This window comes from Bufo gargarizans, chromosome 5, assembly GCF_014858855.1.
Source record: "Bufo gargarizans isolate SCDJY-AF-19 chromosome 5, ASM1485885v1, whole genome shotgun sequence".
NCBI classification, from domain to species: domain Eukaryota; kingdom Metazoa; phylum Chordata; class Amphibia; order Anura; family Bufonidae; genus Bufo; species Bufo gargarizans.
In genome coordinates this window covers 463234647-463261081 of record NC_058084.1, presented here as the reverse complement: position 1 = coordinate 463261081, position 26435 = coordinate 463234647, and the positions used below count along the sequence as shown (strand labels likewise).

At 43.9% G+C, this 26435-nt stretch overlaps 1 protein-coding gene across 1 annotated transcript in view; it reads right to left on the bottom strand.

Moving 5' to 3' along the window:
* Positions 1-14734: 14734 nt before the first annotated feature.
* ANKIB1 (ankyrin repeat and IBR domain containing 1) overlaps positions 14735-26435 on the bottom strand; it is a 124298-nt gene continuing 112597 nt past the window's right edge. The window contains exons 16-20 of the mRNA XM_044295872.1: positions 25919-26097; positions 21913-21964; positions 20074-20182; positions 17180-17223; positions 14735-17093 (exon numbers count right to left, since the gene is read on the bottom strand). Coding sequence (XP_044151807.1) covers positions 16374-17093; positions 17180-17223; positions 20074-20182; positions 21913-21964; positions 25919-26097 — 1104 coding nt within the window. The 3' untranslated portion in view covers positions 14735-16373. The remainder of the gene's footprint in view (positions 17094-17179; positions 17224-20073; positions 20183-21912; positions 21965-25918; positions 26098-26435) is intronic.

Sequence of the window (26435 nt, the reverse complement as noted above, 5' to 3'; positions counted from 1 at the left end):
AGTACAAGGGGGCTGGAGGGGTTACATTTTTTTAATTTAACTCACCTTAATCCACTTGTTCGTGCAGACGGCTTCTCTTCTGTCTTCATCTTTGCTGTGCACGGGAAAAGGACCTGTGGTGACGTCACTATGCTCCTCACATGGTCCATCACATGATCCATTACCATGGTAAAAAAAAAAGCATGTGATGGACCATGTGATGAGCACAGTGACGTCATCAAATGTCCTTTTCCTGTGCACAGCAAAGATGAAGGCAGAAGAGAAGCCGGGCTGCGGGAACAAGTGGATTAAGGTGAGTTAAATAAAAAAATATTTTTATTTTTTAACCCCTCCAGCCCTATTGTACTTAGCATTCTGTATTAAGAATGATATTATTTTCCCTTATAACCATGTTATAAGGGAAAATAATACAATCTACACAACACCGATTCCAAACCCGAACTTCTGTGAAGAAGTTCGGCTTTGGGTACCAAACATGCCGATTTTTCTCACGCGTGTGCAAAAGCATTACAATGTTTTGCACTCGCGCAGAAAAATCGCGCATTTTCCCGCGACGCACCCGCATCTTATCCGGGCCAAAAACATGACGCCCGTGTGAAAGAGGCCTTACAGTTCTGGAATGTATTAGATAACACTGATAGCATTGTATCAGTGTCATCTAATACATTCCAGAACTGTAAGGGTTACAAAGCATCATAAATTAATATAATGCTATGCGACCCTGGCAGTGCTAGAAGTTCAGGCCGGGTGTCTCGCTGCAATTCCGCAGCGAGACACTTGCTCGTCTGTAAGGGGCCTAACAGTGTAAATTTGCTGTGCCCTCAAAATAACTCAACACACAGTCATTAATATCGAAACCGCTGGCAACAAAAGTGAGTACACCCCTAAGTGTCAATATTTTGTGTGGCCACCATTATTTTCCAGCACTGCCTTAACTCTCTTGGGCATGGAGTTCACTAGAACTTCACAGGTTGCCACTGGAGTCCTCTTCCACTTCTCCAGGACGACATTACAGAGCTGGTGGATGTTAGAGAACTTGTGCTCCTCCACCTTCCATTTGCAGATGCCCCACAGATGCTGTATAGGGTTTAGGCCTGGAGTCTTTGTCCAGCACCTTTTACCCTCAGTTTCTTTAGCAAGGCAGTGGTCGTCTTGGAGGTGTGTTTGGGGTCGTTATCGTGTTGGAATACTGCCCTGCGGCCCAGTTTACGAAGGTAGGGGATCATGCTCTGCTTCAGTATGTCACAGTACATATTGGCATTCATGGTTCCCTCAACGAACTGTAGCTCCCCACAGCCGGCAGCAGTCATGCAGCCCCAAACCATGACACTCCGTCCACCATGCTTGACTGTAGGCAGGACACACTTGTCTTTGTGCTCCTCACCTGCCACCACACACGCTTGACACCATCTGAACCAAGTAAGTTTATCTTCATCCCATCAGACCACAGGACATGGTTCCAGTATTCCATGTCCTTAGCCTACTTGTCTCTAGCAAACTGTTTGCCGGCTTTCTTGTGCATCATCTTTAGAAGAGGCTTCCTTCTGGAACTACAGCCATGCAGACCAATGTGATGTAGTGTGCGGCGTATGGTCTGAGCACGGACAGGCTGACCCCCCACCCCTGTAACCTCTGCAGCAATGCTGGCAGCACTCATACATCCTCTGGATAGGACGCTGAGCACGTGCACTCAACTTCTCTGGTCGACCATGGCGAGGCCTGTTCTGAGTGGCACCTGTCCTGTTAAACCATTGTATGGTCTTGGCCACCGTGCTGCAGCTCAGTGTCAGGGTGCTGACAATTTTCTTATAGCCTCGGCCATCTTTATGTAGAGCAACAATTCTTTTTTTCAGATCCTCAGAGAGTTCTTTGCCATGAGGAGCCATGTTGAACTTCCAATGACCAGTATGAGAGAGATAACACCAAATGTAACCCACCTGCTCCCCATTCACACCTGAGACCTTGTAACACTGAGTCACATGACATCGTGGAGGGAACATGGCTAGTTGGGCTCACTTTTGTTGCCAGCGGTACAGATATTAATGGCGGTGGGTTGTGTTATTTTGAGGACACATCTGCGAGCCATACCTTGGTACCCTGTTACCCCCTGTTCTTTATTGAAAAATTAATAAAAATATAATTAAAAAACTAAATAAAAAATGTACACTGTTCTACAAGCCGTACACTGACTACTGTACATTGTACCAAAGTGTCAGCTCTTCAGTGCTGTCCCATGAAAAGACAGAATAAAATATTTTCAAAAATGTGAGGGTTGGACTGACTTGTGAGACACTGTATATATACACACACTACATATATTATACAGTATTATAGATGCACTATGTGCAGATACGTGAGGTATGAGGTGTAATTTATACCGTGTACCTCACATATCAGTACACTGCTGTATATACTATATATCTGTACTCACTGGATCTATTATACCTCATACCTTACATATCAGTACACTGCTGTATATACTATATATCTGTACTCACTGCGTCTATACCTCGTACCTCACATCTGTACACACTGCATCTATTATACTTTGTACCTCACATATCAGTACACTGCTGTATATACTATATATCTGTACTCACTGCATCTATTATACCTCATACCTAACATATCAGTACACTGCTGTATATACTATATACCTGTACACATTGCATCTATTCTACCTCTTTTATGTGCCAGTGCTGTTTTGTAATCCCAGTCCGGCCCTGATGGCATACAGTATAACACAGAGCAGCAAGCACAATTCATTGAGAAAGGAGAGGGGCAAGGAATGGGTAGTGGGAGGGGCTATAAATGGGGCCCCAATTTATATTCTTGCTATGGGGCACAGTATTTTCTATGTACGCCCCTGGCAGGAGCCATTGTCACGAGATATTACCGACTTCACCTGTCAATGGTTTTATTGTCAGGGCTGATCAGTGTCTATGTAAACACAGTAAGCATATTTTATGTGCCAATGCACGTGGTATGTTGGCAGTACAATATTGATGGATAGAGGTCTGACACCCGGCACCACCACGGATCAGCTGTATGAAGAAGCCGCGGTCCTCCAGTGCGTGCTGTGGCCTTCTCACAGTGCCATAGATTGTATAGTGACTGTTCTTGGTATTGCAGTCCAGGCCCATTCAATTGAAAGGCACTGAGCAGCACCCAGGCCACGTGACCAATAAACGTGACGTCACTGTCCTAGAAACAGTTAAACCGGCAGAGTTTCCGGGAATTGGACCCCTACAGATGAGATATTGATGACCTATCCTGAGGAGAGGCCATCGATATGGAACTCCCGAAATACCCCTTTAAACCTTGATATACTGAATACTGGAAGAGCTCACAATGTCTGACTCCAGGAACGCCCGTTACAATGGCGTCCACCAATCAGACCGCTACCAGACACACGCACCGTAATGAGAAAAACGAAGGACCTTTATAAAGTGATAAACCTTTAATCCGCTTCTGTAGTTGCATTTCATGAACAGCATTCATTTGGCCGGACGTAGTTATATCTTAACGTATAGAAAATGGGAATGCATCAAGTATACGTCATGGCAGTGCAAACATCAATCCACGGCAGCTTTACAACCCAGGTCGCCATGTTCAGGATGACTGGATCTAAAAAAGTGAATGGCGAAAGGGCCCTATGGACGCCCCTGTATGGATTTGCCATAGACCTTACAGGGAAATTTCCCGGCGGGCCGATGCCCAGAGGGTTGCCTGGGCCCTGCTCCTCGCCAGTGGAAGTTTTTGGGGATGTATTTTGTGCTGCTGGCAGTATGTTGTGATGGACTGTGGTATTTGGCGCTGTTGGGGTGGTATAACGTGCCACAATATTTTTTCCAGGGCCACTTTTAGTTCCCAGTCCGCCCCTGCCTATGGAGACCCACATGGTCCATTCTTAGCCATGATGGCTGCTCGATTGCATTTCCACCAAGACACATACGAGAAGACACAGCCAATATGGCCGCCACTATAGGGGCTACTGCCTAACTTTCCTAGAGCCCCGATTCACAAAGACAGAAAATTACGCAGATAAATCTTCAGATTATGAGAGCTGTACCGGCGCCATATTGGTGGTCATACTGTTGTCCCAGATACAGACATAACCAAGCTATGGCATGACTTGAACCCACTTAGGGTATATTCCACCATCACCCTGATGTCAGTGGCTGTGACCTTTTGTCGTGAGGGTAAGACGATAGCCAGGCCGAGCACGTGAAAATAGACGTGGCTAATTTCTGACAATGGATACAAGCCACACCCACCAAAACATATGGCACGCCCTTGTTTAAAGGACAGAATTCAAAAGTGTCTTCAGGACCCCTCTGATGAATTTTCTCCATCTTTTGGACTTTAGATACCAACCAATCTCTTTGTTGGCATACTCCAGGATAACCCTACCTCTAAAATATGTGACTTTTTTAACCCTTTAATAACCCAAGCATTTTTTTTTCCTCTCTGCCTTTCAAAAGCTGTACCTTTTTGAATTTTTCTATCTTCTAGTCATGTGGCCTTTTTTTGTGGGGCAAGTTGTATGGGGGCAAAAAAATTCTATGTGGGAAATTGAAGAAAAAAACTGAACATTTTTGTCAAGGTTTATATTAGGTTTTGTCTTTTTGGTGTTTACTGTGTCGCTAAAAATGATTACCTTATTCTGTGGGTCAGTCTGGTTACGGCGATGCAAGACTATCCAGTCTTACTACTTAAAAAATAAAAACCCCAAAAAATAATTTTCTTTGCAAATTCTGACAGCTATAACTTTAAAAAAATATTTTATTGGTTATGTATTTTATGTGTAAAATTGGGAAAAGGGGCGATTTGAATTTTTTATATTATAATTTCTTTATTTTTTTTTCCCCATAGAGGACTTGAACATGCAATCTTCTGATCGCTTGTCCCATAGACTGCAGTAGAATATAAATACAGTCTATGGGATTTTCATAGGCTGTCAGGACATGCCTCAGGCACAGATGTTTCGGACAGCTTACTATGACAGCACTGGGAGCCTTCACAAGATCCCGGTTGTCACAGCAACCCATTTTGTGGCGGGGGCTCCCATTGGAGGACAGAGGGAGCCTCCTCCTCCCTCTAACTGCTCAGATGCCGCTGTCTCTATTGACAGTGGCATCTGAAGGGTTAAATGACCAGTGTCAGAGTCATCTCCGATCTTGGTCATTTCATCTAGGTGCCTGCTACAATAAAAGAGCTAGAACCTGCTGCGTCTGGAGCAGGCCCACCCATGATAGATATAAATCTGTAATGGGTCGTTAAGCATGATGACTGAGGCATTACTGTGACTGGGAAGGTGACTTCAGTGTTTCCCTATGAAAAGTTTTGATTTTTTCCCCCTAATTTCTTAAAGTCCCTTGAAACTTTCATTCCCATAGGAAGACATGGAAACCACCCATGAGGAACCGTAAAATGGTCACATGCCATAAAACTAGGGTTATCGTTGATCCTTAGTGTGACGAAACCAACCTCGCCACGGTGTTTTGGAGGGGTCTGTTTGCCAGCCTCCTGCCTCAGGATTATGGCCCATACTAACTTTAAAGAAGACAGGCTGGCCCACAGCTTAAATCTGTCTTTGGAATTGTATTTTGTTATGTGAGGGTACCCAGATGGCTAGTTTAATTGTATTCGTGTGGTCTGAGTGCCATTCGCCTAATGATATGCACTCAGACTTGAGCTATCTGGGAATTTGTTAAATGTCTGTGTTTGCTGGGAGGGTGTGACATTGTGTGTTTAAATGGTGATGTCTGTCCTGTTGTCTCCACATGTGTATTGGCGATCTCCCCTTTGTCCTGAGAGATAATTGGATTGCCCTCGGTTGTCTCTGGGACAGAGAGGAGGAAACCATGATGCATTGTGGGGATATGTTGTATCTGTTCTGTGTCGCAGTCTCCATTCTGGTCCCCTGGGGGTGTGTCCACCAGATGGGGACCTGCATAAATACGGGCGGGTAGCCCTCAATAAAGGGTTCCTGTTTTATCCTTCATCATGTTGAGACTGGTGTTTGGATAACTGATCAAACTGGGGGATTGCTATACGCTGAAGATTTGCTATACTCCCCTGGCATAACTACAAGCTCTTGTAAGAGCTGTTCCTGCTCTCTGGCTGTAGGAGAGGTTCACCCACTGGAGCCTTGTCGTAGGTCCAGCGTGGGTGGAGGACGGTGAGACCCCCCAACTAAGCTACGGCGGTTCGTGGGGTCTGCAGTGCGTACGGTGTCAAGTGGAGTGCTTGGAGTCCTCGGAAAGCACTAGGAGCATCTATCGACGGAGGTACCCGGTCGGGGTGCTAGGAGATCCGTTACACTTAGCTTAAAATATGGACAGTTCGGCATATCTATCGTAAAATACGTCCAAAAATGTGAATCTGTGCACCATGGCTTACTGGACTCCGGACCCATTGTAGGCAGTCAGGCAATATGTGACCGAGTGGAGGGCCCTGTGGTTTTGCCACTGCAAGAGTTTATTGAATCGGGATCACACAGTGCGGTCAAATGTGGCAATTGTAGGGCGTAGCATGGCATGTTCTTTTAGGCCAGGGATACTCAACCTGCGGCCTTCCAGCTGTTGCAAAACTACAACTCCCAGCAGGCCCTAATAGCTGTAGGCTGTCCAGGAATGCTGGGAGTTGTAGTTTTGCAACAGCTGGAGGGGCGCAGGTTGGACATCCTTGTTTTAGGCCATAGATTTTGCCTGCAGGGGCGTAGCTAAAAGCTCATAGGCCCTGGTGCAAGAGTTCAGCTTGGGCCCCCCGTCCCTCAGTGCTTGTTGGCAAGGGGCAGGGGAGCACATATCCTTCCTGCTGCCTGAGGCAAAAATTGAAAGGGCACCCCCTCATGCCAAATTCTTAACCCAACCCCTTCCCTCCAGCCAGAGGTGTAAATTGACCAGTATGCACTTTCTATAATGCCAGTGTCTTATGTGGCACAAGGGTCTTTGGGCCCCCTCAGGCTCCTGGGCCCGGTAGCGACTGCTACCTCTGCACCCCCTATAGCTATGCCCCTGATTTTGCCCCAGAACCTAAGTAATGGGGCAGTTGTGAACCGAGCCCCTCACATGTTGGCTAAACGACACACCTTTATGTAGGCCAGCACGTTGTACCATGCTCCAATCTGTACAGTACAGTTTTTGAAGACATCATAAGCAAATACAGAATTGTCACAAATGATTGACACAAATGAATACACGTTCCATTGGTTTATATTAATTTTTTTTAACATTTTTCTCTTTCTGGAAGTAAACGACTTTACATAAAATGATCAGAAAATATAATAATAATTATAATAATAATGAGAGTAGTAGAGCCTTATGGAAAAAAATAAAAAACAAAATCATTTTAGGAAATTCCTATAAAAGGGAAGGCAAACAATGTTCTGGCTGAGCTGTATTATTAGATTTGAACAGCAGCAGGATAAAGGGGCTCTCCAGCAAAGATCTGTTTGTATAAAAATCTGATTAATAATGCAGACTGAAAGTGGGAATGTTGTGGCATGACTGCTGCCATCTTGTTTTTCCCCTTTTCTCCACTCTCCTCATAAATAAATGCATACACTGCTCATCAAGTAAAAGTCTGATTAATAATGCAGACTGAAAAGGGAAATGGTGTGGCCTGGCTGCTGCCATCTTGTTTTTACCTACCCCCAATCCATATTTAATAATAAAAATAAAAATTATGCATGCCCTGCTCACTTATTCCTTAGTCAAGTCTTAAAGGGATTGTGCACTTTGGCCAACCAGACTACATGTGCAGAATTAATGGAAGTGGTGTACCTTATCACCATGCAAACCAAGCAAAAGATGGGGGCAGCTGGCCACAAGTGGTTGGCTGAAAAATCAGACTAAGGCCTAGTTCACACGAACGTTTTTTTTGCAAGTGTACGGGCCGTTTTTTTGTGTTCCGTATACAGTCCGTTTACAGAACCATTCATTTCAATGGTTCCGCAAAAAAAACGGAATGTGTTCCGTATGCATTCCGTTTCCGTATTTCCGTTCAAAGATAGAGCTTGTCCTATATTTGGCCGTAAATCACGGGTCGTGGCTCCATTCAAGTCAATGGGTCCGCAAAAAAAAACGGAACACATACGGAAATGCATCCGTATGTCTTCCGTTTCCGTTCCGTTTTTTTCTGAACAATCTATTGAAAATGCTATGCCCAGCCCAATTTTTTCTATGTAATTACTGTATACTGTACATGGCATACGGAAAAACTGAACGGAAAAACGGAAAGGAAACGGAAACACAACGGACCGCAAAAAACAATAAAAGCCATACGGTCGTGTGAACTAGGCCTAAAAGGGAGAACATACCGTCTGTGCAGCCGATTTAGCTGCACAGGAGCCCAGGGTGGATGGAAGCACGTCTGCTGCTGCTCTACATATAGCAAGTGCAATTTTGAATGGGTTTTTTGCAACTGTCGTGTCGCAGCACGTCACAGTGCGACACCATAGACTATCATTATAAAAATTGTCGCGCGACAAATGTCGTCATGTAGCCCTAGCCTAAAGCGGAGACAAAAAAAAAGGTCCCCCAAAATGACTGCTGACTACAGGCCGTTCCAGTAGTCAGGCCCCACCTACTGAAGTAGTCACATGGGGACCTAGTTGAATGAAAGAGGGTGTTTAAAGTAGTCATCCCCTAAAGGATGAGAGCTGAATTGCCATGACAGTTGTTCTCTTTCTTACAGCAGTAGTAATCAGATTTTTCTAAATCTAAAAGTAAATTTTAAAAAATGGAGAAACCCTTTAAACCAGGCCACACCATTTCCCTTTTCATTCTGCTTTAACTAATCAGATTTTTACTTGACTTGAGCGGGGTATGTATTATTTTTGGGGGGCTGAAGGAAAGGGAAAAACAAGATGGCAGCAGTCATTCCCCAACATTACCGCTTTCAGTCTGCATTATTAATCAGATTTTTAAAAAAGCCCCTTTAACCTGCTGCTGCACAAATCTGATAATACAGAGGGTAACAGAGGATGGTTTCTTGTGCAGAATAGTTGGTGTTCCCTGTTTCACAAAAATTATCATTTTTTTGCATCAATAAAACACAATTATAGAGTTAGAGACACGGAGTAAGAAGTAGTCAGAGATCAGAACATTTCACATCCATTAGAGCCTGGATCACGTCTCCACCCTGCGGACACCGCATGCACTCCCCACCCGCTGGCTCAGGTTATGTGTGATACATATCGTAGGTTCCACCTACATATATCTTTATTTCCACTACAACAGGAACCAACACATCAAGTATATACAGTGCAATATCACAATCCGCAGTCATGTCTGTATATCAATAGCACTGGGTTCGGCGTGGGTCAATCCTATTCATTTTTGTGCAGAATCTGTCATTTGCCTGTATGACAAAGAACACACTCACCACTGCTACATCTATAAATCAGAAGCTTAAAGGGGTTGTCTGGAATTACAAAAACATAGCTGTTTTCTTCTGTAAACAGCACCACACCTGTCCACAGGTCAGCTCGGCACTATTGAAGTGAATAAGGCTGAGCTGTAATACTACACACAACCTGTTATTGGAAGAAAGCGGCCATGTTTTTTAAAAATTCTGTACACCCCCTTTAAATATTATTTCAGCTCACAAAATGGCAGCCCACGGTGATTTTAATTAAAAGGTTCACTTAAAAAAAAAAAAAAAAAGCGGCAATGCCCCCATTACTCCTAGAGGCTCATTTGCATGTATTAAAACATCATCTTTATCAGCAATGCGGGCACGTGTGAACATGGGACCAACACAGATGCCGTCAGCTGCCAAGCGCACATGGAACAGGTCAGCCAGTGTCATAGGTACAAATAGGTAGAAATCTCTGAGTGGTGCCAAAGGGGCTGGGTCCAAGTAATACACTCTGCCAGGGTCATCTTTACAAGTCAGGAAATAATTTTTGGCTCAATATAAACTTTAGATTCCAAAATAAGATTTCTATAGGACGAGGCCAATGGAAGTGATCCTTAGGCACACAAGCTCAGTTCTGCACTGACCCAATATTCACCATCGCTTTTCATGGTAATGTGCATTACTGGAATATACGCATTTTATATACCCTGTATATACCCTTCATTGCACGGCTATCTTTAAAGAGTTGTAGGCGATTAGGTCTGCCTTCCGATTCCAGAAACAGCGCCACCCTTGTCCATAGGCTGTGCACGGTATTACAGCTCAGGGACATTCAAGTGAATACTTGCAATACCTGACACAGCCCAAGTAGGGGGGGGGGCACTGTTTCTAAAAAAAACAAAAAAAAAAACAGAGGCTTTTTCCTTAAAAAAAAAAAAAGACCAGTGTTTTTATTTGCCTAGTTACAAAGGCTAAAGTTATCAAGACCTCCCCACCGATAAAATGGCACAGAGGCAATGGCTACTTGGCGCCCTTAGGAATCAGGTGCGACTGCAGTCGCCGCATCCCCTATAGCAGGGATCAGCAACCTCCGGCACTCCCAGAATCCTCCTTTCACTTCTATGGAGGTTACAAGATCATCAGAGCAAGTGTGCATGCTGGGAGTTGTAGTTTCACAGCAGCTGCAGCACAGAAGGTTGCAGATCCCTGCCCTATAGTTAAACCAGTGCACAGAGACGGACTGTACTGGTTTTGCAGGATGGCCATGTGGCAGGCAGCCATTTTGCAGCCTGGGCCATAGTCCATCAGGCCTCGATAATATCAGTGATTTATAATAACTTAAAGGGGTTTCCAAGAGTAAGCATAACCCTTGAAAATCCTCCATATTTTACAGTAACCAAACCTCATGACTACCATCGACCATCATGAATAGTGACGCAATGGCGCGTGAGTGAAAAATGCCATATTCTAAAACAGCAGAGCGGCGGAGGTCAGTGACAGGGGAAGGTTTTTTGTTTTTTTAATATGGAGGACCGCCATGGTTTCTTTTTATTATTTAAAAAAAAATTCAAAAAGGCAGAGATTTATCAAAACTGGTGCAAAGGAGAACTGGCTTAGTTGTCCATAGCAACCAATCCGATTGCTCCTTTCATTTTCCAAAGGAACTCTGAAAAATGGAATCTGATTGGTCGTTATGGGCAACACAGACAGTTCTACTTTACACCAGTATTGATAAATCTCCCCTATGTAGAGTTTACGGCCTGAAAATGGAGCAGTAACCCATAGCAACTAATCACATACTTCCCTATGAATTTTCATGGAAAGTGAAAGTAGCAATCCGATTGGTTGGTATGGACTCCACATTTACCTTTTGATAATTGCCCATTGGCTGGTAGAACCATAAACATCTGGACAAATAAGAACAGCGGCGCTGTCCATAGCAACCAATCACATTTCAGCAGAAAAATTAAAGCAGCACCTCGATTGGCCTGTGGGGAAACACCACCTCTCAACTCAATAATATTGCATTATATACGCTGCAGGGACATCTTAGAAATCGGATAACCTGGCGGTATCAGGGAACAAGATGGACCAAACACTTAGGCCTCCTGCAGACGTGCTTCCCGTTGCCGTATTGCGGACTGCATTTGCGGATCCGCAATTACACAGGCACCGTTCTGTGGCCATTCACTTCAATGGGTCCGCAAATCCGGAGATGCTGAATGGTAGCACGTAACGGAACCCTACGGGAGCAGGGTTTCGTCCCGTACTTCCGTCCGTACGTGGGGTTTCATCCCGTACTTCCGTTCCGCAAAAACATAGGACATGTCCTATCTTTTTGCGGAACGGCCGGATCACGGACCCATTAAAGTGAATGGGTCCGCGATTCACTGCAGCTGCCCCACGGACGGTGTTCGTGCATTGTGGCCTGCATTTTGCGGGCCGCAGCACGACCACAGGATGCACACGTTTGTGTGCAGGAGGCCTTAACGAGAACGTCCATGGAAGTAAACAGACACCAGCGACCCTCCAGGGGACACTCTTTGCTAAATTTCCCCCCTTTTTTTTTTTTTTTAACCACTCATCATGGCACTTGCTTTATACCAACTACTGAGTGATGTACTAAAATGGAGAAAAGTTTACAGATGAGATTGATTATTACGTCATAAATACTTGTCACTATGGCAAATGAATCAGGTACCAAGTGTTAAGATGGCCAACTGAAAACTGTAGGTCACCAAATGCCAAAATGGCCAACTGAAAACTGTATGTTACCCAATGCCAAGATGGCCAACTGAAAACTGTAGGTTACCAAATGCCAAGATGGCCAACTGAAAACTGTAGGTGACCAAATGCCAAGATGGCCAACTGAAAACTGTATGTTACCCAATGCCAAGATGGCCAACTGAAAACTGTAGGTTACCAAATGCCAAGATGGCCAACTGAAAACTGTATGTTACCCAATGCCAAGATGGCCAACTGAAAACTGTAGGTTACCAAATGCCAAGATGGCCAACTGAAAACTGTATGTTACCCGAAGCCAAGATGGTCGACTGAAAACAGTATATTACCAAATGCCAAGATGGCCGACTGAAAACTGTATGTTACCCAATGCCAAGATGGCCAACTGAAAACTATAGGTTACCAAATGCCAAGATGGCCGACTGAAAACTGCATGTTACCCGAAGCCAAGATGGTCGACTGAAAACAGTATATTACCAAATGCCAAGATGGTCGACTGAAAACTGTATGTTACCAAATGCCAAGATGGTCGACTGAAAACAGTATATTACCAAATGCCAAGATGGTCGACTGAAAACAGTATATTACCAAATGCCAAGATGGTCGACTGAAAACAGTATATTACCAAATGCCAAGATGGTCGACTGAAAACAGTATATTACCAAATGCCAAGATGGTCGACTGAAAACAGTATATTACCAAATGCCAAGATGGTCGACTGAAAACGGTATATTACCAAATGCCAAGATGGTCGACTGAAAACTGTATTTTCTGTCTATTTATAAATAAAGTTAGTTGAAAGACTCACTGTCTCTCATCTGTGGAGGTGCAGGATGTTGTCTGAGTATCTATTACACAGTATAAATCCACTTACTGCTTATTTCAATAAATCTCCTTAAAACCCAGAGAACCCCTTTAAGAGCAGCTTCATGTAATCATAATATGGATGCGTTTTAAGTCACCCCCCCACAGTTCTAGTTGAACCTAATCTTGATCACAATCTGCTTTTATGGTGATCTGAGCTTGGCTTTGGAGGACCACACGAGGACCGTATGTTGCACATCTGACATCAGCTAGTCAAGGGGGAACTAAAGAATATCAAATCTGATTTATTTATTTATTTTTGGCAAATTTTACCCCAAATTAGTACATCAAAAAACACTACAACCTTCCTAGACGCCCTCTTCTGAAATTTCACTTACTTGACCCGTATATCATCACTTCAGACCACTCCGCTTCAGGATATTTTTTTTTCAATGTTTTTAATTATTTATATACAATTTTTTTTTTTTATAAACCATGTCAAAAATGTAAATCTGTAAAATACAATAATGGAACCAATAACAACCTCCATGTGCATCTATAGGAGGGAAGGAACTTGTTGTACTCCTGCCCCGGGAGCGGACATCGTTAGTGAGCAAAAATATGGTATTTTATATAAAAATGACTAAAATATTTCATCCATCAGTAGAAATCTGGTACAGATATTAGGAATTTAAGTTACATTTGGCATTTTTTTTATTTTTTATAATATAACGTAAAGATCCCTAGGACACATGCGGCAGTCTAATGAAGATCATAAAAACCGTACTGCAAAAGCTCCGCAATCTGGTTACAGAACACACTGCGTCGGGACCAAAAAATGTTACACCTAAGGCCTCATGCACACAACCGCATTTATTTTGCTGTCTGCAAAAAACGGATCCGCAAAAAATACGGATGACGTCCATGTGCATTCCGTATTTTGCAGAACAGCTGTCCCCTAATAGAACAGTCCTATCCTTGTCCTTAGTGCGGACAATATTAGGACATGTTCTATTTTTTTGCGGAACGGAAATACGGACATACGGAAACTGAATGCACACGGAGTAACTTCTGTTTTTTTTTTTCTGACCCATTGAAATCAATGGTTCCGTATAAAAAAACGGAACGGACATGGAAAGAAAATACGTTCGTGTGCATAACGCCTAAAGGAGTCATTTTTGGGGGGAAATGAGTGGAAAGGAAATACACTGGTGCTGCCTCGTTAGAACTAATACAATTCCTTTAATCCAGCGCCTGCTAATCCAGAAATTCTGATTATCCAGCACAGAACTGATTTGATAACCTGGACTTTTCAAAAGGTCATAAGCAGAAAACGGAAAGCAATTCGCCTTTTACCAGTAAATAAAGCGTGAACGAATTTCAAAATATTCGCTCTTCTCTACTCCCAATAATCCAGCATCAATGATAATCTGGCACCTATTAAAGGGATTGTCTGGCGGGGGCAAAAATGTGAACATTTTTAGTACTGGTTAAGAAGAATATTGCCCTCGCAGCTCCTGTTCTGACACTTAGAAGGTCCTCACCAATCTCCACCTTCCTGGTCTGGTCCTGAACCCCTCAACCTTACGGCTCATGCACACGAACGTGCCGTGTTTTGCGGTCCGCAAATTGGGTTATCCGCAAAACACAGATGCTGCCCGTGTGCGTTCCGAAAATTGCGGAACGGAATGGGAGGCCCATTCTAGAAATGCCTATTCTTGTCCGCAAAACGGACAAAAATAAGACATGATCTATAATTTTTGCGTCCCCACGAAACGGAGCAACGAATGCGGACAGCAGACAGAGTGCTGTCCGGATCTTTTGCGGCCCCACTGAAGTGAATGGATCTGCATCCGAGCCGCAAAAAATGCGTCTCGGATGCGGAACCAAACCACGTTCGTGTGAATGTGCCTTTTTTTTTTTAACTTTAATGGGGTACACACCAGTGGAGGTTCGTATAAAAAAAAAAAAAAAAAAAATTAAAAGGGGTATCCTCATGACTTAACGTCAAGGCATATGACTGGGCAATGCCATAAGATTAGAAGTCATACATGGTTAGAAAAAACATTGCCACTTTCCTCCAAAAACAGTGCCACACGTGTCCTCAGGTTATGTGTGGTACTACAGCTCAGCCCAATTTGTTCTGCGTTTCCACAGTTTTTCTAATCCTGTACAACCCTTTTAGGCCGGTGGGAGTCTCTCTTCTAGGAACCCCCCCCATAACACCATTCCCTAGAAGCACTTTGTCTTCTTTAGGGCTCATGCGGTCCGCAAATTGCAAATCCGCCAAAAAACTGATGCCGCCCATGTGCATTACGCAATTTGCGGGCTGGAACGGGCTGCCCATAATAGAAATGCCTATTCTTGTCCGCAAAATGGACAAGAGTAGGACACATTCTATTTTTTTTTGCGGGGCCATGGAACGGAGCTACAGATGCGGACAGCACGCGGTGTGCTGTCTGCATATTTTGCGGCCCAATTGAAGTGAACGGAAGAGCCGCTTAAAATGTGTTCGTGTGCATGAGCCCTTATTCTGAGGACTGATAGGGCTGTATGCCAGCAACTTTAAGGACTCACGCAAACAACCGTATGTATTTTGCGGTCTGCAAAATACGGATGATGTCAGCCTTCCTATCGTTATCTGTTATGCGGACAATATAAGGACATGTTCTATTTTTTTTGCGGAACGGACAAACTGAAACGGAATGCACACAAAAAAAAGTTCGGTGACCAACAAAGCCCCAACTCCCACGTTCAGTTTTTATAAATCTCCATCCCTGTTTTAAAGAAAATAGGACAACATTTTTTACAGATTTTTTTTTCATATTCATTTAGAAAAAAAACGGATCCTGAAATTATAATCTCACTGGATCCAGAGAGCGAAGAGAAAAAATGTCTTAAAAAAAATAATAATCACACAGTTCTGATCACACTCGGTCCAACGGATCCACTTTATCTGGAAAAAATACAACTCGACGCCATCATGGCACAAGATCAATTATTTCACCGTCTCTTGGACACACAAAACAGGAGGAGTGACATCACCTACAACGTTGTGACATCACCGACGACATTGTGTAGGCTCCGGCCACATCAAGTCTTCTCGTACAAAACAAGGAGTGACACATACTTCCGCACCGTTGAGGTACAACCATTAATTTTTTTTTGTCTAAAAACATAAATTAAAAAACAAAAAAAATTAATTGTTTCCAAACTAAGGCTACATCATGACTGCATTTTATTAGAAGATCAGATTCCACCCTACTCATTTCTTGGAAAAAATAGAAGAAAAAAAAAAGGCAATCAAACTCCATTAAATGCAGAAAAGACCAAAGTTCAAGTCGGTTTTCAAAATCCGGAAATCCAAAAACCGTTATGCATCTCCTTGCGGTGGTCGGTAACGGCGTGTTCATCGGAGGTGGGTGTGGTAACTACTAGATAAGTTTGGTTGCTTGAGTTCATACCAAATGGACTTGTTCAACCCATTCAGTGGAAGAAGGTTCAGGAGTTCTACTGGAGATATCTTCAGAACTGGTCATACTGCTCGTGACGTCGTTGGCGTTGTGTTCGTCGCTCTGCGACGCTGCGTCGGCCTGTGGTGCAGTCTCCTCGGAAGTCGTTTCATCTGTTTGCGGTTCAGGGTCTTCGTGAATTAGTGCATCCTGAAAAAGTGCATGGTCCTCGGTCATGTCGGGCACGGGATGTTCGCCGACACTCGCCGGTGGTAGGTCAACGTCAGTTTCCGAGTTCATAGAAGGAATGAGAGCAATGCTTTGAGGGTTCATGTCATGGAACCAAGCCATAATGTTTCCAAGAAGGTTTTCACTCATGTTGGGATCTTGACTAGAAGAATCAAGGTCACTACTGGAGGTTGGGGCATCGGTGAATGAGTGTGAATGTATTCGGTCTGATGTATACGGATCATTGCTGGTTCCCAGCCTGACCAGACTCTCACCCAGTTCTAGTAGTTCTGAACTACTGAGTGCCGACCTTGGGTTCTCCATGCTTATTGGTGAAGGGTCCAGCCTGGTGGGCAGAGATGAACCTATGGCTCCTAATGACGACTCGTTGTTGAGGAACTGTCTCGTTTCTTCGTCAACATCGAGGCCGGACTCCTGCAAAGACAACTGAATGGCCAGAAGGATGTTGGGGTCATCATCATCTAGTGAGCTAAGGGCCTGGAAGGTAAACAGTCCAGTAAGTTTGTATAGTAGATGGATGCGATCAAAGGACACAAACAAAAAAGTAGAGTGGCTGAACTCACCGTGGATGTGCCGTGTCTTCTGCTCCCACGAACCTCCAGGGCATCTGATGAGAAGATGAAGAATGATGACAAAACAACAATTAAGACATAGGATTTACACGACTGATACAGTTACTGAATGGACTGACCCTTTTGTAAAGGTCAGCCTGGACCCTCACTGATCCTTAGAGTGAAGGGGCCACAGGGTTGCACAGAATTAGAAGAATAGAGCTGCTTTCTCCAAAAACAGCACCACACCTGTCCATAGGTTGCATTCAGTATTACAGAAAAGCTCTACTGAAGAAGGGCTGAACTGCAATTCCACAACCAGCCTGTGGACAGGTGTGGTGCTGTATTCAGAAGAGAGCAACCATGGATTTCTAATCTTGTGCAACCCTGTTAACCACTTGCCATCTGGGCCATTTGCCCCCTTCCTGACCAGGCCTAATTTTGCAAAACTGACATATCTCACTTTATGTGGTAATAACTTTGGAACGCCTTTGATTATCCAAGTCATTCAGAGATTGTTTTCTCCTGACACATTGTACTTCATGATAGTCATAAATTTGAGTCAATATTTCACCTTTATTTATGAAAAAATCCCAAATTTACCTTAAATTTTGAAAAATTTGCAATTTTCTAAATTTCAATTTCTCTGCTTTTAAAACAGAAAGTGATACCTCATAAAATATTTATTACTTAACATTCCCCATATGTCTACTTTATGTTGGCATCATTTTGAAAATGTCACTTTTTTTTTTAGGACGTTAGAAGGCTTAGAAGTTTAGACGCAATTCTTCAAATTTTTACGAAAATTGCCAAAACCCACTTTTTAAGGACCAGTTCAGGTCTGAAGTCACTTTGTGGGGCCTACATAGTGGATACCCCCATAAATGACCCCAGTGTAGAAACTACACCCCTCAAGTTACTTAAAACCGATTTTACAAACTTTGTTAACCCTTTAGGCACTCCACAAGAATTAAAGGAAAATGGAGATCAAATTTTTTAATTTCACTTTTTTGGCAGATTTTCCATTTTAATCCAATTTTTTCTTTAACACATCGATGGTTAACAGCCAACAAAACTCAATATTTATTACCCAGATTCTGCGGTTTACAGAAACACCCCACACGTGGTCATAAACTGCTGTAGGGGCACACGGCAGGGCGCAGAAGAAAAGGAACTCCACATGGTTTTTAGATGCCATGTCCCATTTGAAGCCCCCTGATGCACCCTTACAGTAGAAACTCCCAAGAAGTGACCCCATTTTGGAAACTAGGGGATAAGGTGCCAGTTTTATTAGTACTATTTTTTGGGTACATATGATTTTTTTTATCATTCATTATAACACTTTATGGGGCAAGGTGACCAAAAAATGGGTTGTTTTAGCACAGTTTCTATTTATTTATTTTTACAGCATTCACCTGAGGGGTTCAGTCAAGTGACATTTTTATAGAGCAGATTGTTACTGACGTGGCGATACCCAATATGTATACTTTTTCTCATTTATTAAAGTTTTACACAATAATATCATTTTTGAAACAAAAAAAATTATGTTTTAATATGTCCATGTTCTGAGAGCTATAGTTTTTTTTTATTTTTTGAGAGATTTTCTTATGTAGGGGCTCATTTTTTGCGGGATGAGGTGACGGTTTTATTGATACCATTTTGTGGAACATATGCATTTTTGATCACTTGGTGTTGCACTTTTTGTGATGTAAGGTGACAAAAAATTTCTATTTTAAAATATTTTTTTTTATTCCTTACTTGGGGAATTTTTTTTTTACATGTGAAACCTTTTTTTTTATTTTATTTTTTCAACACTTTATTTTTTTATTTTACACTTTTCATCCCCCATAAGGTCATACAAGACCTCTGGGGGACATTTACTTTACTTTTTCTTTTTTTTTTTTCACTATTGATTTCTCCTTTTACTGGGGCTGACATAGTAGCCCCAGTTACAGTGGAAATACACCCCCCAGAGAGGCTGTACAGCGCAATACAGCCTCAGTGCAGGGCTGATCGAGGTCTCAGAGACCTCACACAGCTCCTGCACTCTCCGGTCCCGGCGGTCACATGACCGCCGGGCCGGAACAGGAAGCGCATAGCGCTTCCTGCTCTGCATACACAGCGCTCGGTGAGCGCTGTGTATGCAGCGATCTAGAAGGCAGGGACACCTGGGCACTGTCCCTGCCTTCTCTTAGGGTTGCCCTGCTGTCACTGACAGCGGGCAACCCGATCAGCAGCTGCACGATTAGCGTGCAGCTGCTGTTTCTGTAAGGACGTTTTAAAACGTCCATTCAGAAATAGAGATCCACCTCCCGGACGTTTATATCCTATGGGCGGACGGGAGGTGGTTAAGGGATAAGTGTCTGATAAGTAGCTGAAGGCATCTGTGTTGGTCCCATGTCCATATGTGCCCGCATTGTTGAGAAAAATGATGCTTTAATATATGCAAATGAGCCACTAGGAGCAATGGGGGCGTTGTCATTACACCTAGAGGCTCAGCTCTCTCTGCAAAAGCCGCACACTCTGCACTTTGATTGACGGGGCCAGGCAGTGAAAACGTCATCACTCATGGCCCTATCAAAGTGCAGAAAGAGCAGTCTCTAGGTGTAATGCCAACGCCCCCGTTGCTCCTAGAGGCTCATTTGCATATAATAAAACATCATCTTTCTCAGCAATGCGGGCACATAGGAACATGGGGCCAACACAGATGCCTTCAGCTGCCAAGTGCACATGTAACAGGTCAGACAGTGTCATCGGTACAAAACTGCTGACAGATGCCCTTTGAGGTTGCACAACAGTTGTGGTGAGTTTTACCGCAACCAAGAGTCGCACTGGAGCCATAGTTTTATGATGTACACATTTTGGCTGTGCAGGAAATAAATTACTATCTGGCCATGAAAAATTACCCAAGGTGTTTTCCATGTGATCGTCCGGATCAGGAGTGTTGCTCCTCATACTGTGCAAGTCGCGTCGGCGCTGCCTGTGCCTTCTCCGATACTGGAATTCTGCATATTCCTGCACATAGGATCAGAGACACTTAGACTCGGCTTTCTTCTTAACCAACACACATAGAAATGCTGGTCATCGTCTCTATCACACCAGCACATGCTTTTCTTATCATGGGCATCAACAGTCATTCCTTAAAGAGGATGGTCCTATCTAGACATTGATTCACAGGCTATTCCATAAATGTCTGGGGCCCTGTCAAGCACCGCCGGGAATGGAAAGGACCCGCATAGGCACTGCTTTGTCCATTTATCACCATGGAGCTTCCAAAAGTAACTGAGCATGCTCACTATTTTTGGAAGTCCCATAGTAGTGAAAGGAAAGAGCCGCACATGCACGGATCCTTTCTATTCCCAGCGACTGTGCAACAGGGGCTCTGTTTTTGAGAGAGGAGCGGGTCCCACGGGTGGATATTCCATAAATGGCTAGCTGGGACAACCCCTTTAAAGAGGTATCCGCAGGTTTACACCTCCTAGAATGAAGTGTCTGAAACAGCGCCACTCCTGACTAAGTGATTGTTTCAGGAATTGCCACACAGAATCATTGTGATTAATGGGTCAAGTAGCAAATCCAACAATGTTCTAATTTAGAGGGGGGGAAAAATCTGAAGAGGCTGCACCACCTTAATTCTAAGGCTACGTTCACACAACCGTAGTGTTTTGCGGATCCGCAAATTGCATATCCGCAAAACACGGATACTGCAATTTGCAGGCCGCCGCTACCATAGAAGATGCCTATTCTTGAAAAAAAAAAAAACAAGACTGAAGTACAGTCAAGAGAATCACAACAGAAATGCACATCCCACAAATGCCAATAAGTAAAAAACAACAATTTATATTAGAGCACCCCCCTGTGCTCGGATCTGACCCCAACCCCCTGGTGCCCGCATCCGACACCTCCTCATGCTGCTCAAGAGCCACGGGTTGGCCACCCCTGCTATAGAGGAACACTGGGATTAATGTGACCCTCATTAACCCCAATATTGCCATCATGTGAGATAAATGGTGGTGGTCAATTAATGTGAGGCACATGGTATTACTTTAATACCTCCATATGGCTCACATTAATAGTAAGTGACCCCCATCAAGTACCTTCTCATATAACAGGCAACATGGGGTTAATGTGAGGTACATGATGAGGTTACCATTAGGGTACATTACACGACCATATTTATGGGTCCAGGGGCGCAAAAAATGCTGACAGCACACGGTGTACACGTACTTCCGTCCCGGAGCCCGCACAAAATATACAGCATGTCCTATTCATGCCTGCAATTGTGGACCAGAATAGGCATTTCTTTTATGGGGCAGGCTGTGTGTGTTCCGCAAAACACACGGTCGTCCGAATGTACCCTTAATATGAGGCACTTGGAAGTCTAAACTGATGGACTGCCTCACATTACCAGCAGGTAACTCCATTTTGTACCTCTGTGGCAAACCTACGTTGCCCATTATGTGAGGAGGTACTCGATGGAGCTACTATTAAATGTTCGGCCAAGTTTACAATGTGGACCTCCATGCTGTGCCTCACATTAAAACCGTCATGTACCACCTCGCCCAGTAACTCCGTACACTGGTACATTTAAACTATGGAAGAACTTCATATTTTGGGGGGGGGGGGGGGGGGGGGGTTATGACAGAGTATCAACTCGGTATTGAGCATCAGGATAATTTACTTGGTTTTGAAGTCGAAATTCTAATTCTGACAACCCTAAACCTGACAACAAAGCGTCCTCTTACCTCTGGGGAGGCAAATCCTAAATACTCCCAGTCCCATGTTCCTCCAGCGAAACTAAAAACACAAAGAAAGCAATTAGCAAGATAAGAAAACGGGATCAGATACAGGGTGAAAATGGCGCATTGTGCAAAAAACAAGACCCCTGGAGGAGGAGAGTGCCCCCAAGTTGGGGACCTACCTACTAGTTATAGCCGGGAGCAGCGCTGGACATCTTGATGATCAGACCTTTAATGGCAGCTCTACAACAATTTGTTTACTCACAACTCCTAATCCCGGCTGAATCCTCGTGGACCCCCAATCAGGGAAGGATTTGGCATTATGAGGCCCCAAGCAAAGTTATGTCTTGGGGCCCCTGTGGCACTGCTAAGCTCTTCCCATCACACAGCTAATATGGTGACCCCTTATAAGCTCCCCCACACATTAGAATGCCCATTTATGTACCCAAACCACAGACTAAAGCCCCATAATGCACCCCTCACACAGTATGATGCTCCCTTATGTACCCCCCAACACTGTATAATGCCCCCTAACCCAAACGGTGACCCTTTAGTGTCTCCGAAATCAAAATTCACCTAGCGCACTTTCCAATAACTAAGAAAGCAGATCTGCTCAGGTCCAACCGTAGAGCTGGGAGCTAAGGGCCCCCTGCGTCCTGTGGACCGTGAACTCTGGGGCCCTATGGAATTGCCTTGTCTGTGTGGTGCGCAAATCCACCCCCGACTCCAATTCATCTGGAGTGTACCATTTTTATCCACAATTTCTGATCACAATCAATGCCAATAATTCTTGGAGACCTTTATAGGGATCGTCACACCGTTAGCACTGATGGCATATCAGCAAGATATATGGTCACAGGGGTCCTGGCCACTGGGATACCTACCTACAGATGTCCATCTGCCCCTTTGTTCACATAACTGGTCAGACCCCCTGCAATTAGACACTAATGGCCTATGTAACTAATGGTTTTTATAACCAATTCCCATAAACCATACTGGGGAATTCTCCGTTAATAGAGGAGGGGTCCTCTGTGCAGGATCCTCATCCTTTGGTCAAAGTAGAGAATCTCTTGCTCTGGAGGACCTGTCCTGTCTAGCAACCAATTGATTTGTATGGACACTGTGTAATGCTTCATTTCCCCCGTGGTGGCGCTGCAGGGAAACTGAACACTTCCAGCCGGATCACTGGGGGTCACAGCTGCAGAACAGGTTGTGATCAGTGTAATGTCAAGAGACCCTTCTAACCAGTAAGGACTGTCCACAGCGGAGGACCCCTTGATATACCATCAATGATGTTGGTGGGAAAGTCGAATATAAAGGATATATATCAAAATTAGCTATTATTATTATGATTAGATTAGTGTTAGGGCTCATGCACACGACCGTATGTATTTCGTGGTCCGCAAAACACGGATCCGCAAAAAATACGGATAACGTCTATATGCATTCCGTATTTTGCGGAATGGAACAGCTGGGTTTTAATAGAACAGTACTATTCTTGTTCGTTTGGAGACAATAATAGGACATGTTCTATTTTTTTTCCCAGAAAGGACATGCGGATATACACAAACTGAGTAACTTCCGTTTTTTGGCTGACCCACTAAAATGAATACTTCCGCATACGGTCCGCAAAAAAAACAAAAACGGGACACGGAAAGAAAATACGTTCGTGTAAATGAGTCCGTAGGGCTCATTCAAATGGTCGTGTGTTTTTCGCAGTCCGCAAAAATGCTGATCCGTTTTTTTTGCGGTCAGTTCAGCATGTCCACAAAAAAACGAATTGCATTCCGCATCTTTGCAGATCCACACACTTCAATGGGGCCACGTCCCGATTAACACTGACAAGTATAGGACATGTTTTATTTGTTTTGAGGGGCTGTCCGCAACCCATAGAAGTGACTGGGTTCGCATCTAATCCGCAAAATTGCGAATCAGATGAGGAAAGCAACATACGCCCGTCTGAATGAGCCCTCAGGGGTGTCCATGGACGATGCTACCGCTTGCATGCAACTATTTTTGGAAGGCAGTTGCTGCTGAGATGAACTCCTGACTGGCGGGACTATATGTACCTCCAAGGTGTGATTAATGTGCGCAATGAAAATCTCAGCGCTCTGGAGCCCATCATAACGAGACAATGACTAACCCATTAGCATCAGTTCCAACGTGTGTCTCATGTCGATTTATTTCAGCTTTTTTTTTTTACTAATATACCGCAATCTAAAACAAAAATAAAGCCCCTCTGGATAGTAGCATCATCAGGGTCTAAGGAGGCAACAGCCGAGCTTCCACTTCTGTGTGACCTGTCTGGTGGTGTCCCCACTGCACTAATTTACAAATAGTACTAAAATCTAAGGAGACAATGTCACCATTTTCATATATATCAGTGATCTTTGTACCCTTAACGGTGTTTTATGCTGAATTCACACTGTGTTTGCAGCATACATTTTAGGTGGGTGACGTGGGTCCCAGGAAAGCTCCTAGCACATACAGCAGGCATGTCCAAACTGCGGCCCTCCAGCTGTTGCAAAACTACAACTCCCAGCATGCCTGGATAGCTTACAGCTATTAGGGCATGCTGGGAGTTGTAGTTTTGCAACAGCTGGAGGGCCGCAGTTTGGACATGCCTGGCATACAGGAAACATATCCCTAGTTAAGTCACTTTCTTTTTTATTATTATTATCCTGTACTGATCCAGAGTTGCATCCTGTATTATACTCCAGAGCTGCACTCACTATTCTGCTGGTGCAGTCACTGTGTACATACATTACATTACTTATCCTGTACTGATCCTGAGTTACATCCTGTATTATACTCCAGAGCTGCACTCACTATTCTGCTGGTGGAGTCACTGTGTACATACATTACATTACTTATCCTGTACTGATCATGAGTTACATCCTGTATTATACTCCAGAGCTGCACTCACTATTCTGCTGGTGGAGTCACTGTGTACATACATTACATCACTTATCCTGTACTGATCCAGAGTTGCATCCTGTATTATACTCCAGAGCTGCACTCACTATTCTGCTGGTGGAGTCACTGTGTACATACATTACATTACTTATCCTGTACTGATCCTGAGTTACATCCTGTATTATACTCCAGAGCTGCACTCACTATTCTGCTGGTGGAGTCACTGTGTACATACATTACATCACTTATCCTGTACTGATCCAGAGTTGCATCCTGTATTATACTCCAGAGCTGCACTCACTATTCTGCTGGTGCAGTCACTGTGTACATACATTACTTATCCTGTACTCATTCTGAGTTACATCCTGTATTATACTCCAGAGCTGCATTCACTATTCAGCTCATGAAGTCACTGTGTACATACATTACATTACTTATCCGGTACTGATCCCGAGTTACGTCCTGTATTATACTCCACAGCTGCACTCACTATTCTGCTGGTGGAGTCACTGTGTACATACATTACATTACTTATCCTGTTCTGATCCTGAGTTACATCCTGTATTATACTCCAGAGCTGCACTCACTATTCTGCTGGTGCAGTCACTGTGTACATACATTACATTACTTATCCTGTACTGATCCTGAGTTACATCCTGTATTATACTCCAGAGCTGCACTCACTATTCTACAAACATCAGAGCTGAAATCTTCCAACATTCCTTGCGGCCTTAATGTCTGAGCTTGTTTTCTGGTGATCTGCATTCGGAGAGCCAGTTCTGGAGATAGGAGCAGGTCCCAGAGCTTGTTCGAGATGGGAATGCCCCTTTAAGGTCAGTCCTCGTCTGCCCACAAACCCTCCCGGGGACTCCCACGTACAAAAGCCTCACTGAGCTCGACAAAAAGAACAGGACAGTTGAGACGTGTGGTCTATTCCCTAGGTTCTCAACCTGTGCTACATGTCCTCCGGGGGGGGGGGGGGGGTACACATCATGCGTCTTTGGGGTAACCTAACTGTCCTCATGATGTGCATTTGACAGGTGCAGAACCACATATGATCCGATGTCATTTCTTAGAAAGATCTGTGTAGTTCTACCTTCGTCTTGTCGTTTCAGGAGAATCAGCGGGAGCCACACCACGTGCCACGGAGGCCAGGAACTCCTGACGTTTCTGCTGTACCAGACACGCTGCCCGAATGATCTTGTGGCGGGGGGTGCGCAAGTAAGGCCTGTTCACCTTCTGGGCCAGATCTTCAGTCACCATTTCAAGGTCCGTCTGCAAAGGGCAAACACGATGGAGATTTTATTTATTCACTTCTTTCTTTTTTTTCAGGCTAAACAGAAGAAAGAAAAATGGTGGCTCCCCCTATACTCACCAGAATGAGTTCATCCAAGCAGAGATCTTGAAAACGGTGAGAAATTGATAACCGAAGTATATCAGAAAATTGTTCAACTTTTTATTATACCCAACCAATTACATACATTTAAAGGGTAACTGATGAAAAGTTAAAGGGGCTGTCCATCAGGAGAACATTTATTTATTTAATTTTTAGGTAAGGAGTAGCAAAGTGTAAAAAAAAGAAACCTAGAAGGGTTACTTATTTTGCTGATCCG